Consider the following 18,370-nt stretch of genomic DNA (forward strand, 5'->3'; position numbering starts at 1 on the left):
TTCCCGCCCATGTGCAGAGACTCATACTTTTTAGATTCATTGGTGTAGTTTTTTGCCCTGTTTTGGGGCCATGTTCTTTCACTCACCAACCTGGTTTTCATTCTCTTTCTGCTGTCTTTTTTTTTTTTTTCTTCCTTTCTCCCTGTTTGGGTTCTATACTGTCTAGAAATTATAATATTCGAGAGTAGTAAGTTCTTTTACACTTTTCTAGCAGATGGTCTAGTTTTCATTGATAGTGAATGTGAACCACCAGGATGATGAAGTGTATATAATTCACACCCATGCAGCCACTAGGACAACCATGTTTGAAATGAAGATACTTGGAGCGCACTTGTATGTTGGTAGCTATTTGGGATTCTGTCTCTGGAGTGTACTATGTGTATAAGTAGTAGAAATCAAAGGAATATGTGTTCTAAAACATACCAATCGTAATTATAATGGAGTTATTCTTTATCTTTACAGGGATTTGTGGAACTGACTATATTTCCCACAGTTGCAAACTTGAATAGAATCAAGTTGAGCAGCAAACAGTGTAGAATATACCGAGTAAGGATCAATGATTTAGAAGCTGCTTTTATTTATAATGATCCAACCTTGGAAGTTTGTCACAATGAATCAAAACAGTAAGTTATACATTTTAAAAGTCAATTATTTCTAACAGTTTTTTTATATGATTGGATTGTTTTTTATTTTTTATTTTTTTTTTAGTTTCAGGTATACAAAACAATGTAATAGTTAGATATTTGCACCCCTCACAAAGTGATAAACCCCCTCCCCCAATCTACTACCCCTCTGACATCGTACATAGCCGTTACAGTTCTGGATTAATTTTTTAAGTAGAATTTTTTTAGATTATTATACTCTGGTTCCTTTTGTTTTTGCTAATTTTAATTTTTATTACTTTTACCACTCTGCACATTTGGTTCAAGAAATTTTACTAGTTCTGTCCAACATAGGCAATTATTAAGTTTCACTTCTTCAGACTATACAAGCACTATTGGAGAACTTTAAATATATTTTCTTAGCCATTTTTCTACTTTTAATGTTTTTAAAAACTACTTTATAAATATTAAATGTAATCTTCAATAAATTAGATGGTCACCATAATCTGTTGACCACAGACTACTATAAAATATTCTATGAGATATAGAATGTTATATAAAAATATTGTATCTGAAATAGCTCATTCCATCACCTTAAATAAATATTGCATCTATTGAGGCTATTTCTGATTTTTATTCATAAACATATTGTGATCAATTTTATATTCTACTTTTTTGATTTAAGTACTTTGTTTCCACATATGATCTGATAGGCTTCATTTTTTTGTTATTTTTATGGTCAGGTAATATTCCATTTACTCAATATATTGTAGTTTGCATGATTATTTTCCAGTTATTTGGTATTTGTATAATTTCCAGCTTTTATGATCATAAGTCATGTTGAGTAAATATTTTGGCACAGGTAAGTTTTTTTTCCTTTGAATTATTTCCTGTGGAAAATAGGATTACTTATCATTCTTAAGGCTCTTAGCATTTTACTTGATTGTGTCCCAGTAAGATCTGTGCTGATTTAAATACTGTTGACTACGTTTGGACGCACTTGTTTTCAAAGCTTTGATAGCATTGGATTATATCTTTTCTGCTATTCTCAGTGGTTTGGGGTAGAACGTCCCAAGCTATAAACTTTTTTTTGTAAGTTATATACTCTGTAGTCAAGATGATGTTTGAAATAGGTGAGATGTGTAATATCGTTTTAAGGCAGCAGTTTTAAAAATACATTTTTAAATCATTTTAAAAATACATTTTTAAATCAACATCACCTGGGAACTTGTTAGAAATGCATATTCCCAAGTGTTACCGCAGACCTCCTGACTCAGAAACTGGTGATAGGTCCTACAATTGGTGTTTTTAACTAAGCCTGTCAGGTGATTCTGATACAAGCTAAAGCTTGAAAGCCACTGTCTTAAGAGATCGGGAAGATTGAGAAAGGTTTATTTTAGACATATTTATGATCCCAATAATCACTGGTTTAGAAGCTTTCAAACTCAGAAGAGAAAATAAAATGCTATTGGGAAAGTACAGAGACTCTCTGAATTGCTCCCAGGCCTTTCCATTTCATAAACGTGAGTTGCTGAGATTCCATTGCTTTTACAGCCACACCTGTGGAACTGACATAAAAAGACTTATTACAACATCATCTGTATCTTCTTTCCCCGAGAAAAAAATCATCTGCCTTTGGATTAGTAAGTCTATACCACTAAGGAATGGAAAAGGCAGGGAGGGGAGACAAAGGCTTTCCAGAAGGCCAAAATAGCTACCCTATTGAGCCTAGAACTCTGAATTTGTGACAGGGTAGGAAGCCTCTCCATTCTCCAGTTACAAAACACAGTGTTTGCACATCTGTTTTACCAGTTGTTGCTGCTCAGGTCTCTAAGAAAATAATCTGTGACAATGCAGTGACTAGAACAATGGACCCAAATCTCTTGAGGCACGTTTTACTTTTGCTGTGTTTATTGTTAGGTGATGATACCCCCCCAGTTTTTCTCTAATGATAGAGAAGGTACATTATCACTTTTAGTGTTATAAATAAAGAAAAGGAAGTCATAACGGAGAATCTTTTCAAAAGTTAGGGTAACAAATTGGGTAAGATAAAATATCTTTTACATTTTCTTTTCCGGTAGAACCAGAGTTCTGTTAGCCATGGTCACTTAGTAAATACTTAACTGACTACCCCTGCTTTTCTGCCGAGCTCTGGAACCTTGATTACTTTTTTTTTTTTTTCTTGATTACTTTTTAAGACATAACATTAGTTATTTTTGCTGGCGTATGTTTATTCTCTTGTTCAAAAGAGGATTTCAGATTGGTTTTAGAATTTTTATTAGACAGCAGTTTTAAAAAGTAATGAAATTAGCATGAAGGATAAAAATTGTACAGGATGGTAGGTACACACTATTAAATTAACTGCACGATTATTAGAGGAAAACTAGATATGGTTTTCAAATTTCTGGTTGCCATACCAAAGAGGGGAAATACTACCACTTATAAACACTGTCACTTACTACTTATAAGATTCATAAGACACAAGACAGAATCATACCAGTTATTCAGAAGAACTACTGCTTTTCTTAGTGGCTAGATGTGAAAAGTATCTCCCGTTGATGATATCATTTTTTAAAGGGAATTTTGGGAAAGGCAGATAGTTAAGGTCTTTAGCATGTCCCTAGATACTTGTTACCTTTCTTATTTCTAAAGTATCTTTCTTTAATGAACCACTAAAATTTCCACTAAAGCTAAAACAGAAATGAACTATAACAGGTTTGAAATTGAAAATTAAACGTAAAAATCAGTGGTAAAATTTGATCTTTCATACATACAAGAATGTCCTAACATTAAAAGAAGTAATATACTACTTCATCACATTTTCTTCTTACTTGTTTTAAAGTTAAGGTGCCAGGCCCTCCTATATTTAATGGAAAGAGTGTGCTTTCTTACCTTAATTGAGATTCAGTACCTTTGACTGTAGGGGGGTTATAAAGAAGGGAGACATTTAGATAAGAGACTAAAAGGCATTTTTACCTATTTTATCCAAGTGATTGTTAGCTGAGTTGTTAAAATTACCTGTACTAGCAATTAAAAACCTTATTGGTTATCTAACATTTATAAGGCTTCCTCTCTCTCTCTTTCTCTCTCTCGCTCGCTCGCTCTCTCCCTTCTTTTGTTTTTTCATTTGTTTGCCAGTAAAATAATTGCAGCACTTGAAGTTTCTCCAAATATATTTTGTGTTTGAATCTTACGTATTATAGATTATAGTTTGCCTCCATAGGAGCTAGGGCTCTTTGATGGGTATTTTTCTTTCCTTTTAAAAAAAAAAAATTTTGGTTACATTTCTCTCTTAGAATAGAATAAATGCAGAGTTTGACAGAGAAACTGTTTCTGTGGTTAGGTAACGACCGTGGCTGACATCTCTCTCTCTCTTCTTTTTTTTTTTGGGGGGGGGGAGGGTGGGAATTTTATGTTTCTTTCCTTTCCCACATAGGCTTTGCCACATTAAGAAGACCTTTTTTATTTTGCTTGAAGTCTCAACTTTCCAAAGTTCCAAGAATCAATTTAATTCTTGTCTTCTGTCTTCCTTTTCACTAAGGAGTGGCAGTAGAAATGAAGCTATCTTACGATATAAATGAACTAGCTGTTGAGTGATTATAATGATTTTTAAAGTGATGTAGAGTTGATTTTTAAAACTTACTATATTTTTTAAAAGATTTTTCTAGGTCCTATATTTTATTTTATTTTTTATTTTATATATTTTTTGGAGAAATGTCAGTGGTTTGGACTAGGTTGTGTATTTTAATGCAGATCTCTATATAGGGCTTTTAAATGTTATTTTACTGGTATCATATAAAAGTGATTGACTCTCTTATTGATTATGGTTAAGTAATATGAATAGTTTTATATTTTAACTCAGCCACAATGCCTTACTGCTATTTGTTTTAATAATATTGCTTGGAATTAAGTTTTCATAGCTGAAAAATTAAACTTAAACAAGAATTTTCTCTGTACTATTCTACTTTCTGCTTGAATGCTTCCAGCTCTGGAGAGCTTGCTATATTTTAAAGCACCTCTTTCATTATTTTTAAATACTAGAAAATTCTTTATTTCATCAAGCTGCGTTTGTTTTGTTGTAATATTCACAAACGTATCCTCATTAAATATTGTTTACTCCTAAGTTTTCTCTTTTCCCTTCTACAGAATATCAATACTCTCGACCATTCCTCATCTAAAATTCTTTCCAAATCTGTTTCCACTCTCTTTGCCCTTCTCTGAAAGCTCCCTGGTTTGGCATTGCGGTTTCTTCATTGTAATAATCCTAGAACTAGTTACAGGTTTCCTATTTGGACTAATCTGCACATGCATCTCCACAGAGCCATTTTATGCTTATCAGTATTTCTAGGAGCTTAAAATTCATTGACCATTCACAGATAGCTACTGCAAGTAGTTCGCTCAAGTTTGAGCTTATAATCAGTGAAATCCCCTACACTTTTTCATAGAAAAAGGTAGAGTTTTGTTTAAGCCAACTATTTCACTGTTTCATATTAAATGTTGTTTTAGTTAATTTTAAAAAGTCATCTTTATTAATTTTGGTGTTGGTTCCATTTCTAGAAAAATGGATATTTCTGTTGGCTGGCTTTTTTTTTTCTTCCTATTGTAAACTATTAAAACTGAAGACAAAGGAAAATAAACAACCGTTGACAAGGATGTAGAGTAACTAGAACCTTCAAACACTGCTGATAGAAATTGAGGTTGAATATATGCAAACTCTTTGAATTGGCAGTCTCACTTCCAGGTATACACCCAGTACAAACATATTCATGAGTTCACCAACAAATATGTACAAAAAAGGTTCCCAGCAGTGTTTGTAATAGTCAAAAACTGGAAAAAATACCCGAAGACCCATAAGTGGTAGAATGGTAGATTATGATGTATTCTCATACTTGGAATTATAAACAGAAATGAGAATGAATGACTAACAACTACACGCAGTAATACAGATGGATCTCACAAACTTAATGTTGAATAAAAGAAATCAGACACAAAAGAAGATATTGAGTTGTTAATCTATCACATTCGATGTCAGAATAATGGGTTACCCTTGGTGATAGGGAGTGGGGTTTGGTTAGTGATTACAGGAGGGCACGGGAGGACTTCTGGAGGCTGGTGAAGTTCTGTTCTTGCTCTGCATGCTGGCTCCTTGGGTTTTGTGAAAATTCATTGAGCTGTATACTTACAGTGTACATACTTCTCTGATGTATATTGTGCTTCCATGAAATATTTTTAATAGAAAAAAAGTTTACAAATAATTTAATCTTAAGTTTTGCAAAATCTGCACCTATAGTTATAAAAAGCACATATTCTTTGACAAAGAATTAACAGATTATTTGAATTAATGTGGGTGATTAGAGAAAATTCTTTTGATCACCTTAATTTACTAATTTTTCAATATCCCTTACAACATTACTCATCTTTCAGCTTTGTTTCCTTGAGGAGGACGGGGCGGGGGGGGGTTGGGGATGGAGATGGTTATCCGGCAATATTTTGTAGTCATTATTTCTCTGAAAACGTATTATAATCTTGCCTTGTAATTTTTGGCTTTTATAAGGTTATTATGAAAGGAAACATACTTGATTCACAGTATGAAAGCAAACCCTGAAATCCAAACCTTGAGACAATTGTTCCTCCTAACTGAGTTCCCAGTAGGTTCCATTTATGGTGACTCACCATTTCATTTGGACCACTTTACCTTTTCTCAGGAAATGAGGACATTCAGAGAATAAGTGTCCCTAAAGAAACCGAGCAGCCTAATATGTAATGTTTAAATTTGGCATTTTTGAATTTCATAGATAACTGGGGAAAGATTACAAGTTCTTCCACTATGTTTCAAATTTCATGTTTTTGAAATTTTACTGAAAGGAAATGGAACTCTGTAGATGTACAAAGTAGTTTTTAAAATTAGACGTTACGTTAACTAAGTGCTGGCAAGGCTGCGGAGCCGCTGGCCCTTTCATGTTTTGCTGTAGCAATTCACAACGGTCCAGCCATCCTGGAAAACAGTTTGGCAGATTCTCACACAGCTAAGTACATATTTACCATATGACTCAGGAGGCCCACTCTTGGGTATTTGTACTACAGAAATGGAAATTAAATTCGCATAAAAACCAATCCGGTTGTTCAGAGCAGCTTTGTTTGTGATAGCCACAAGCTGCAGACAAGCCAGATGTCCTTCAGTGGCTGAGTGAATAAACAAGAAACAACCTGTGGTACAGTCTATACAATGGAATCCTATTCAGTGTAAAAAGTAACAAACTATTGGTGCATGTAACACTTTTGATGAATTTCAGAGGTACACTGAGTGAGACAAGCCAGCCTCAAAAGGTCGCATTCTGTGATTCCATTTATTTGACACAAGGCACATAGCACAAGAGACTTTTTGGGATGATGGAACTGTTCCATATTCTGACTGGTGGTGGTTACACATGTGTTGAAATTGACAGAATTATATACAAAAGGAACACAAGTTACTTTTATTGTATGATAAAAAGTAGATTGTGTGTGAAAACACAGGAGTTTTTCACACCTTTTATTTTACATATGTATCTAACAAAAAGAAATTGTTCAAATTGTTGAGCAGTCTGTTTAACTACTTCCAGAGCCTGATGTGTAGTTGTTAAAAGCCATAGTTAATATTACATCCTTCTTAGGTAGCCGAGGAGTGGTCTCTGTCAAGGTTAAGAGCGTGTAACTCAAATGTTTTCTTGAATGGTGTGTCCCTCTGATCACTCTGTGGAGTCTATGAAACTTGTTTTTTTAACTAGGCTAACAATCCGTTAGGCTAGGGAAATGTCAGTAACGTTGCTTTGTGGATTTATCTCATGGCAAGGGACAGACGTGAAGGTGCACAACAAGAATATGACCCACAGCCTGTCTTTTCATCTTGTTTTCTTGCTCCTGCCATTCCTGTGTTTTCTCTTTTTCCCATTTCTTCCATATTCCTTTAACTGATTTCAGTGAGGGAATGTAATGTGTGTCTGTACACACACATATGTGTTGTTTGTATGGAATAAAATGACAAAAGCCAATGACAGCAATGTCTTCATATTTCCATAAGATGACTGTGTATTGTTTTCATCCAATGGGAAATAAAGCCACGTAACTACTGAACACATATTTCTTGAGTGTCCCCTGGCACATAGGGCCTATAACAATGAACCAACCGAAAGTGCCCCTCTGTCTTTAAGCTTACATTGTCATGCATTGGGGAGTGAAGCACAGTATTACATTTCCAGGACGTGTTTCCCATCCTGACATGTTGGAAACATCTTAATTTCTGTCAGATTATAAAGCTTGTTAAATCCTCTCAAATTTTTGCCAGACTGATAAATTAATTCTTCAATTCTACATATATTCTCTACCTTTGTATCAGGAAAGTATAGTGGCTTTGGCATTCCCAAATTAATGAAGGATGTGATAATTATAATAGTAATCACATAACATTGGTGAGTGGACTCTCTCTCTCTCTCTCTCTATATATATATATATATATATCATTATATTTATAGTTTAAAGTTTTTGTCATGGTAATAGAGCAACAGTTACTTGTATGAAAGGTGTTCTTAGGTATTATGTAAGACAATGTAATGCTTACAAACAATAGTGGCAAATATTTAAGAAAATGCTTGGTAAAGGTGGCTTATTGTTTTTTTACCCCCCTCAGGAGAAACCTTAATTATTTTTCCAATGCTTATGCGGCTGCCGTTAGTGCTGTGGACCCTGACGCAGGAAATGGAGAACTATGTATTAAGGTGCCGTCCGAGTTATGGAAACACGTTGATGGTAAAATATCAAGAATATGTTGACTGTACAGTAAAATCTTGTTAGATTCAGTGACTGGAACTTTGAAAATTAATGATGTCAGAATCGTAAATTAATCAGTTGAACAAATTGGAAGCTCTTTTTTTTTCCCTTAAGGATTACAGGATAACAGGAAAATAGCAATCAAGGGCTGTGACAAAAATCAACTCATTTGACTGTTGTTTTTACAGTGAAAAGTTATTAAAAAAAAATTGGATGGATGGAACAATTTGTCAAGATTTGAACTCACACAATATCAGTTTAGAATTACAGCATTTTATAGCAGGAAGGATCCTAAAAAATCATCTGGTTTGATTCCTTCCTTTTACAGAAGAGTCATCTGAAATCCAAAGAGAGTAAGTGACCCGCAGAAGGTCATTTATTAGTAGGAGAGTCAAGGCTAGAACATAGGGTTTCTAACAGCCAGTCTGCACACTTTTGAAAATAGGCTTACTATTTCTAAATTTTTACTTTCTCTTGCATCGTTTTAGCTATTATAATTATTATATATAGCCTTTATTTAGCTTTATAAAAATTAACCAAGATAAGGAAGTGAAAATTTTTTGTTTTGTTTGCGCTTATTTTTGGTAGTTTTTGTGGAGGGTGTGGATTTTGGGGGGTGGAGGGTAGGGGTTTGCACAATTTAAGGGACAGGCATGGAAGGTCATTTTATGTTCAGAGATTAGAGATAGTCCATATGGTTATAATGTTTTGGGGGAAATTAAAAGAAACATCTTTTAATCTTATTTTTGAAAGCAACACATTTATTATGTATAAATTAAACATAACAGAAACTATAATAAATATTGCATAACATAAATTCTTGGGTAGCCTTTTCCATCTACCCCACCCTTCCCTCCTTCATCTACTCCCCAAAGTTAACCAGGATTGACAGTCTGTGTGGGAATGTAATAAGAGAACAAACTTGAAAAGTAAGTTTTCAAATGGATCTGGAAAGACTTAAGTGTCCTATGTGGGAATTTTGATTTTTTTTTTTTTTTCAGGCAGTGTCACATTGTCAGAAATGTTGACAGGAGGATATGCCATAACTAGAGCTACATCATGGGAGAACACAGCTAGGAGTGACTAGAATTAAATGGAAGTGAGGGCAGGCTGTTGAGTTAACACAGGTAGAGAGATAGTGAAGGCCTGAACTCGGTTAAGTAGTGTGGTTTTTCATGTAAAACTGAGCCTTTGATTTTCATTTTATGTTCAATGTCAGTCTGCTCTTGTTATATAGATCACTGTTACTTAATTATATATTTATGTATCAATGTGTGTATTTATTTGTTTCAGAGTTAAAGGTCCTAAAGATACACATCAATTTTTCTTTGGATCAGCCAAAAGGAGGTCTTCATTTTGTGGTACCCAGTGTAGAGGGAAGTATGGCAGAGAGAGGTGCTCATGTTTTCTCTTGTGGGTATCAAAATTCCACAAGGTAGATTATTCTTATATATTTCGGTTAATTTCATTTTTTTCTCTCTCTATATATAATATATAGTATCCGTATTTAGTGTAAAATGAAAACTACCAACTTGATCCCCTGAACTTCTCCCTCTTCTCAATCTTGTTCAGTCATTGCTCCTCAGTCTTGTCTTCCCTCTTCTCTGTCCTTTTCAAGACTACTCTTCTAAAATTATCTCAAATCTTTAACTTGAGATAAATTAAAGTAAAACAACATATAGAAAAACAACATACAGAAAGTAAAACAACATATGGAAAATTACACAAGTTGTCAATAGAAAGCTCAATACATTTGCTCAAGTAAGCCGTGGAATCCACACTCACGTCAAGAAAAAGCACATTACCACAGAGCATCACAGAGTCCTCCCGCCACCCACTTCCATTCACTATTTCTCCGCTTGATATTCTCCTTCCCAAGGACAACCGCTATCCTGATTTCTAAAATACCGTAGATTAATTACACCTGCTTTTGAACTTTAAAAGGGAAACATGCGTTATGCTTTTTATATCTGGCTTTTTGTTGAACACAATGTTAGTGAGATTTACCTTCATTTTTGTGTATAATTGTAGTTCATTCTCATAGTTCTATAGCTCATTACATGTTATTGAAATATATTTGATAATATGTGTTTTCTCAGATTATTAACTCCTCCAAGCCAGCCATGATGTCTTCTTTGTGTTTCAGTTCCAGGTACAAACCCTGGCACTTAATAAAACCCGACCTTAATTGATAGAAAGTTGGATACAAATTTCATGTCTGGTTTTACCAGCACTGTTTGAATTTATACAATGCATCGTATACTCCAAAAAAGCAGTTTCCTAACTTATGGAGTAGATTGAATATTAATTGTTTCTTAAAACAATAAGCTTTTTTAGTGTCTAGAAATGAATGCTGCATAAAAACTGACTAATGTGAATATATGTGAAAATTATTTTTAATTTAAAAATTGGAAATTAAGAATTGCTTACTTCTTTTAAGGTTTGAACTGAAGGTACCACATTATATATTTTCTTAATATTACCAAATAATATTTGGAGTCATGTTTCTGTCTTTAATCAAATTATTTCAAGTTGCACAGTAAACGACTTCAACTTTGTTAGGCCAGTAGTTGACATTTGCTCTTGTATGTATTCTGTAAATGTTAAAATAACTTAATGTATAGGGAAAACAATGTAGGTTACACTTTCAACATATTTTCTATACTGTTCTTCTTTTTTCTAGATTTTGGTTCCCATGTGTTGATTCATATTCTGAATTATGTACATGGAAATTAGAATTTACGGTGGATGCTGCAATGGTGGCTGTTTCCAATGGAGATTTGGTGGAGACAGTGTATACCCATGATATGAGAAAGAAGACCTTCCATTACATGCTAACCATCCCAACAGCTGCATCTAATATCTCCTTGGCCATTGGACCTTTTGAAATACTTGTCGATCCATATATGCATGAGGTATGGTGTCTTGTTTCTTTCTCTCCTTTCACTCTTTTACTCCTGATAAAAAGAAAGATATTAATGAAATATTAAGTTTTTCTTAACTCTTCTTTTCACTCTCAAGAATATCACTACAGCGAAAAGGTTTTCCTGTTTGATATGTTTAATAACATGAATTCCTGAATGAATTCCTTTCAAAATGTTATACTAAAATTTCAGACTTTTTCCAAAAGAGGGCTTAGCATTCAAAAAGAGCTTCAGGTATGCCTTGATTAGAGTATAGCTTGATTTCTGTGACAAATTCTTTTATTATTGTCATCTTTTTGTTTGGCATATATTTATGAATGTTTTTAGTCCATCTCTGGAATCTGAAAAATATGCCAATTTCAAAATTAAAGAGCAACATTTGTTCTCACTTCAGTATACACTGAGGAAAAGAGAAAAAACTCAGGCAGGGTTTGAATTCTGGTCAACATACTCATGAAGGCCCTCCCAGTTTCCTCCCATCCTATATGTTGTGACAAATCATGTATCAATTGACTGGCTACCAGGGGTGTCAAAACATTTTTCAACGTTTTTTAACCAAGGGCCATATGCGGTAAAATACACAAATAGCTGGGCCACTCACTCGAGGTGAAGTATGTATTGCCTCACCTGGTTTATTTAAGTTAACTTAATATATTTTTGGAATTTGCTGCGGGCCAATTAACAATGGATTGTGGGCTGCAGTTGGCCCGCGGGCCGCAGTTTTGACACCCCTGGGCTAGACAGAGCTTTAGGCCTCTGCAAGTTTTGGATTTCTGGTGGTGAGAAAGTAATTCTTTGGATAGTGACCCTCTTCGCTACTGCACACGTTTAAAGTAACATTTGATTGAATATCTTTTTATTTACTATTAGTCTTTTATGTTTTCAATTCTAGTTATTATTTTTTTACTATAATAAATATTATATTAGGCTTATACTGTGACCATGTGTATCTCAACAGCATTTCTTTGAGTTATGTGATCAAAAATGGAGGGCAGCCAGGTTGAGACTATTAGTGAGCTCCTCAGTCTGTTTTTTTGTTTGCTTTCCTGAAATTCGCAAGGTTTTAAACTCACTCGTGGAAAATATTCAAGATGTTTTGTGAACAGTTCTGCTTTTACTGTCTTGACAATGTCTCTTAAGAGTATATTTACTGATAAGATTGGCAGCGAATTTTCTTATCTTTGGTAAATGACCAACTTTAAAATCATTTGATGAGTACCTACTTTATGTTTTGAAGAATTTTTTTTCCCCACTCTGAGCCATTGGATGAGAGAAGGGTAAATGACAGTGAAGATGTATTTTTCTTGAACACTTACTTAGAGCCCATGACATAGTCTCTCTGTCTCAAATAAATAGCTTTAAGTTTTACCCCATTATCAGTAGATTTGCTATCATGTAGGTTTGTCTGAAAGTGAATTGTTTTTTTGATGAATAGTAATTTACTTTTTGTTTGTGTATCAAGAGAAGTGCTAATCATGATGCATTTTGGGCCCTGTCCATTAATAATACAGAGCTCTTCATCCCTCTCTAATCTGTTCTTTATAAGTTTATTAGAAGAGTAATTTTTATCATACGTTTAAACATTCCTTGCCTCCACAGCCCTGCGGTAATCAGAGCTCTTGAGCATGGCTTTCAAGATCTTCTAAAATTTGACCCTAATACTCCTTTCTAGCTTTTTTCTAATTACTTTCTTATTTATGTTTGTTGCATTCAATATAGTTTATTTCGATTTTCCCGATCAGACTTTATTTCTTCCTATCTCTGGCACTGTTTGTTTGGGATATCCTCTTTTCCTCTCCTTACCTATCAAACTTTGGTTCAATTAAAAAAGATTAGCTCACATTCATTCTCCCGAATGAAACCTTGCCAGGTCATTCTAGTTAATAGCGATCCCTGTTACCTTTGATGCCATTCCTTTGGCACAGAATCAGGAAGATGATATGTGATATTTGTGTGTCGTGTCCAAGGTATGAGATGTTACCTACTAAGAAAATCAGAATTACTATTTCTGTTGCAGGTATTTCTTATTTCCCAAATAGAAACAAGCTCCCGTGCAGCTTTCAATGTGTAGTTGAGATAGTAGAGGAGTAAGTTTTCCCTATGTGCAGTAAAGATAGTGTGATTAACATCATTAATTGTTAACATGGTACTATGACGTGCCATATTCACTATGTTAGATATCTGTGAATCAAAGGGAGAGCTATGATAAGTTTCGGAAATTTAAATCTTTCTTGTTTTGTATGTATATGCAGAAGAAATTTTAACTTAATTTGGAACCAGTTTTATTTTCTTTGGGTCTGAGCATTTCACAGACTTACAATCTATCATTAATTTAATTTTTAAGTACAATAAATATTTTGTAAAAATAGTCAGTAGAACTAATCACTAATTTTACACCAGCATTTTCTTGCAGTACCATTAATTTGTAAACAAGAAAAAAAATGGGTTTACGTGAACATTTGTTTATAATTGAGATAATTAGGAAACTTAAAATATCAAAATTAACTTATTTAATGATCTTCCTCCTTGCTTTTCATTTTCAGGTTACTCATTTTTGTTTACCCCAACTTCTTCCATTGCTTAAGCATACCACATCATATCTTCATGAAGTTTTTGAATTTTATGAAGAAATTCTTACATGTCGATATCCATACTCTTGTTTTAAGACTGTATTCATTGATGAGGCTTATGTTGAAGTGGCTGCTTATGCTTCCATGAGCATTTTTAGGTTGGTATTTCTTCAAGTTTGAAAATATTAAATTAGGGTAATGATGTGAAAATAGGTTATTTTGTGATAAATTTTAAGACATGTTTTGACCTTTTTTCCTTTAATGGAGATATGGTTGGCTTTGTAGAAAATCTAGTGTTTTTAAAATTAAGAAATGTAGAAAAGCATTAAAAAGAAAATTTCAGAATAACCCAAAAGACCCATATTCTCTTCATCCAGAATTAATTGATATTAATATTTTACATATATTAGTCTTTATTCTGCTTGTGCAATTTAAAAAAACCATACAAGTTATATGTGGATAGCTAGTGAGTTTTTTCTTAGCGTTATTTAAAAATTTAATATTGTCAGAAATTTTCTTGTAAGAAAAAAGAAAAGAGAACTTCATTTCCTTTTTTCCTTTTTTTCTTTTTCTATCCTCTTTACTTCTCTCTCTTCTTCCTTGCATTTCTTGAAAAGTTCCAAATTTCGAAGTTACATGTCAGGGTCATTTTACTCTTTCGGGACCTAAATTTTCTCATCTGCGAAAAGGGATAATAATACTGCCTCTGCATTCTCCAGAGAGTTGTTAGAAGAATCTGATGGGTCAATGTATATGAAAGTACATAATAGAGCACAAAAAATTAATGGTTATTTGGAAAAGATTTTTGAAATGAGAAGAGCCTTTTATAGGAGGACAAGTTTCTGATTAACACACCAGTTTCTCATTAACGATGCTTTCCCCTTTCCCCAAAAAGGGTTTTTATATTTTTTGTGGAAATCACTGGGAAGCATTGCAGCCATTGCTTTAAGCAAAAGTTATCAAGATTATGGATTTCAGCTACATTTTGAAAAGATGCCAAAGCTCTTTGGGAGAATATTCTGGTTTTTCTCTTTTATGCCTAACTTAAATTCCATGTTTTAAAAGTGTGATTATTTTAATTTGACTCAATAATTGTTTATTTCTTGGTTATATTTAGCTGTGTCTTCCTTTAATTTCCAGCACAAATCTGCTACACAGTGCCATGATTATAGATGAGACACCTTTGACTAGAAGGTGTTTAGCTCAGTCCTTGGCCCAGCAGTTTTTTGGATGTTTCATATCCAGAATGTCTTGGTGAGTAATTTCAAAGTTTACAACCAATAAAAAAGAAGGAATTGAGAAATTTTGTTTTTATTTTCTTTTCCTGCAGTTTAAGGTGACTTTTGTCCTAACTGCAGATAGTTAACTTAAAAAACACTATTCTGTGTGTGTGTATATATATGTATATATATGTATATATATCTATATATATATCTATATATATATAGACATATATACATATATATACATATATATATACATAAATATGTATATATTTAAAGAAAAATAATGAGTATAAATTTCATCCTAAATTTTTGGCCATGAATTCCATATAATGAATTCCATAATTTGCAATAAGACTAAGGTAAGAATTGTGAAAGCAGCGATTTCTTTAAAAAAATACTATAGATAAAAGAACTTCAATGTGTATTAAACTGTAGTCAGAATTCTAATGTCAGTGTTCAGTGTAGTTGATAATGTTCAAGGTAGTGTTTAAGGTAATATAATGGTTCTCTATAATAGTGATAATGAATAGTGAAGTTTGCCGCTCGTGCCTAGCTTTGTACAATTTACCTGAAAGATGTGGGAGATAAGAACACTTTATTTTCTGTTAAATTAATTTGAGATGAATTTGAAGAAATACAGAAAACTCCTTTAAGATTGTGATTTATAATTGTGACCGTTCTGTGCTACAAATAGTATGTAAATATGTATGTGTATATATATATATATATATACACTTTTTTTTTTTTTTTTCCTTTCTTGGAGGGGAGAAGGCAAAGGGTAAGGCCTTTTGATTTGCAGTTTTCCTAAAATTACATAGTTCCATTAAAGAAAAGTGCCTGGAACATGGTAGGCAAAATGTTGCAATTAACGAATGAATGAATGAAGATGCGAATGAATAAATAAATGAGTGGTGTCAATGGCCTTTCCTCTCGAGAAACTGAAAAACTGATTAAGTAATTAAATAGGCCGGCTCGGTGGCTCAGGCGGTTGGAGCTCCGTGCTCCTAACGCCAAAGGCTGCCGGTTCGATTTCCACATGGGCCAATGGGCTCTCAACCATAAGGTTGCCGATTCGATTCCTTGACTCCCATAAGGGAAGGTGGGCTGTGCCCCCTGCAATTAAGATTGAACACAGCACCTTGAGTTGAGCTGCCGCTGAGCTCCCAGATGAGCTCCCAAATGGCTCAGTTGGTTGGAGTGTGGGCTCTCAACCACAGGTTTGCCGGTTCGATTCTTTGACTCCCACAAGGGATGGTGGGCTGTGCCCCCTGCAACTAACAATGGCAACTGGACCTGGAGCTGAGCTGTGCCCTCCACAACTAAGATTGAAAGGACAACAACTTGACTTGGAAAAAGTCTAGGAAGTACACATTGTTTTCCAGTGAAGTCCTGTTCCCCTTCCCCAATAAAATCTTTAAAAAATAAATAAATAAACTTCAGGTTTTGGAATCCCACTGATAATTATGCATGGGATTGGCAGTAATAGAATGTGGACTGTAAGAATTCAGCCGTACAGTCCTGGCTACGGGCAGGTATTTTTTTAGAGGCAGACAGTGTGGACAGAGTAGGACAAGGGAGAAGCAGTAGTGCCAGAGTACAGCACAAACATAGGTACATTATATGGAAATAAGACTGTAAAGCAGTCTTACCGTTAAAGGTGAAGCCAGGTGTAAAGAGGGTGTAAGGAATGTACAAGTAGAACTCAGCTGGAGGAAGTGAGAAAACCAAATAATTTGTTAATAACTGATTTCCTTTAAGAAGGCAGAGAAGTATACACTACACTTGTTCTGCTATCCTCTTGGGTCTTCTCTGAAGAATTTTTATGATTAAAAGTTTATATTTTTACTTTTTGCTTAGGTCTGATGAATGGGTACTGAAGGGGATTTCGGGATATATTTATGGACTTTGGATGAAAAAAACTTTCGGTGTTAATGAATACCGCCATTGGATTAAAGAGGTGAAAAAGCTAACTCCATTATCCCCCTAGCAGTCGGTAGTACATTTTAGTGTTCTCCTGATTTCCAAGTTGCATGTCCTTTACTTTTAATTATTGTACAATATTTAATGTCATTTGAAAGTCTTTTTTTTCCCCCCATAAACTGAGAATCACTTTACTGAGAAAGAGTAACGGTCTATTTTATCTAGTTTCCTTTGTCAGTTGTTGGCCTGAGGTTTTGCTAAGGAAGAGAATACTGAAGGTCGTTACCCATCAAGTTAGTCATTAGATATATTCCAGCTCTTTATAGTAGTCATTTTTACTGTATCTCGCTTCCTAAATTTGTGTAGGGTTCGAGCCCAGGTTCTGGAGTCACATTGCTTTTCCTGTCTGCCTCATACATTTACAAGCTCTGTGGCTTTGGTGAATCTTTCCAAGCCTCATCTTTGTAAGGGGAGTAGTAGTAGTGTCACTCCGTGGATGGGAATTGTGAGTCATCATACATGTAATGTGCATGGTCCTTTGTACATAGTAAGTGCTTATTATGTGCTGGCTAGCCCTTAGTACATTTATGCTCTCTGTCATTGTCAATGACAATCTTTTTCCTAGGATTGAAAGATTTGGCTCAAAAGGAAAAATCAACTGTATTTTGCCTAGCCCATTGTGTTCATGGACAGACACATTTTAATCATGTCATGCTTCGCTTCTTCCTTCTCACGTGGGAAAATTTCAGCCTTTACTATGCGTATTAAATAGATTCCCCCGTCATCTCCTTTTTCTCATTTTACATATCTTCATCATCCAACTCTGAACTTAAATAAGCCAAAAAGTAATTGTAAAGGATTTCAGACATTTAGAACTCTAAAATAATTCCTACATCTCGAACTGGAAGAGTCCATTCTTCATTTCAAAAACTATTAACAAAGGGGAAAAATAACATATAGCACTTACCATGTTTTGGGCACTGTTATAAACATTTTATAAACATTAATTATCTTAATCCTCCTAACTACTCTGTTATTATCCCCATTTTACAGATGAGGAAACTGAGGCACAGAGAGGTTAAGTTATTTGGCCAAAGTTACACGGCTAGTAAGTAGTAGAGTCAGGATTTAGACCTGGCTTTTAACCACTTCACTGTGATTATTATTATTATTATTTTTACCACTTCTCTATTCTGTTTGTATATTATTTAAACTAGTCATGAATTTCCAGCACAGTTGTGTTATTTTTTTTTCACTTAAGCTTTTTTTCTTTTTACTGCGATGTATGTCGTATTAGAGATGAGTAGAGAAGTTTTCAAATG

General features: G+C 34.1%; 1 protein-coding gene across 5 annotated transcripts in view; it reads left to right on the plus strand.

Annotated features, from left to right (window-relative positions):
• The window catches only part of TAF2 (TATA-box binding protein associated factor 2), a 70,890-nt gene that overhangs the window by 8,945 nt on the left and 43,575 nt on the right, over positions 1 to 18,370 (plus strand). For all 5 annotated transcript variants that reach the window (XM_081071059.1, XM_081071055.1, XM_081071056.1 and 2 more), the window contains exons 3-9: positions 463 to 623; positions 8,269 to 8,387; positions 9,702 to 9,843; positions 11,092 to 11,323; positions 13,876 to 14,060; positions 15,043 to 15,156; positions 16,986 to 17,085. In XM_081071059.1, coding sequence (XP_080927185.1) covers positions 9,791 to 9,843; positions 11,092 to 11,323; positions 13,876 to 14,060; positions 15,043 to 15,156; positions 16,986 to 17,085 — 684 coding nt within the window. In that variant the 5' untranslated portion in view covers positions 463 to 623; positions 8,269 to 8,387; positions 9,702 to 9,790. The remainder of the gene's footprint in view (positions 1 to 462; positions 624 to 8,268; positions 8,388 to 9,701; positions 9,844 to 11,091; positions 11,324 to 13,875; positions 14,061 to 15,042; positions 15,157 to 16,985; positions 17,086 to 18,370) is intronic.

The sequence above is a fragment of the Rhinolophus hipposideros genome (assembly GCF_964194185.1).
Source record: "Rhinolophus hipposideros genome assembly, chromosome: 13".
NCBI lineage: Eukaryota > Metazoa > Chordata > Mammalia > Chiroptera > Rhinolophidae > Rhinolophus > Rhinolophus hipposideros.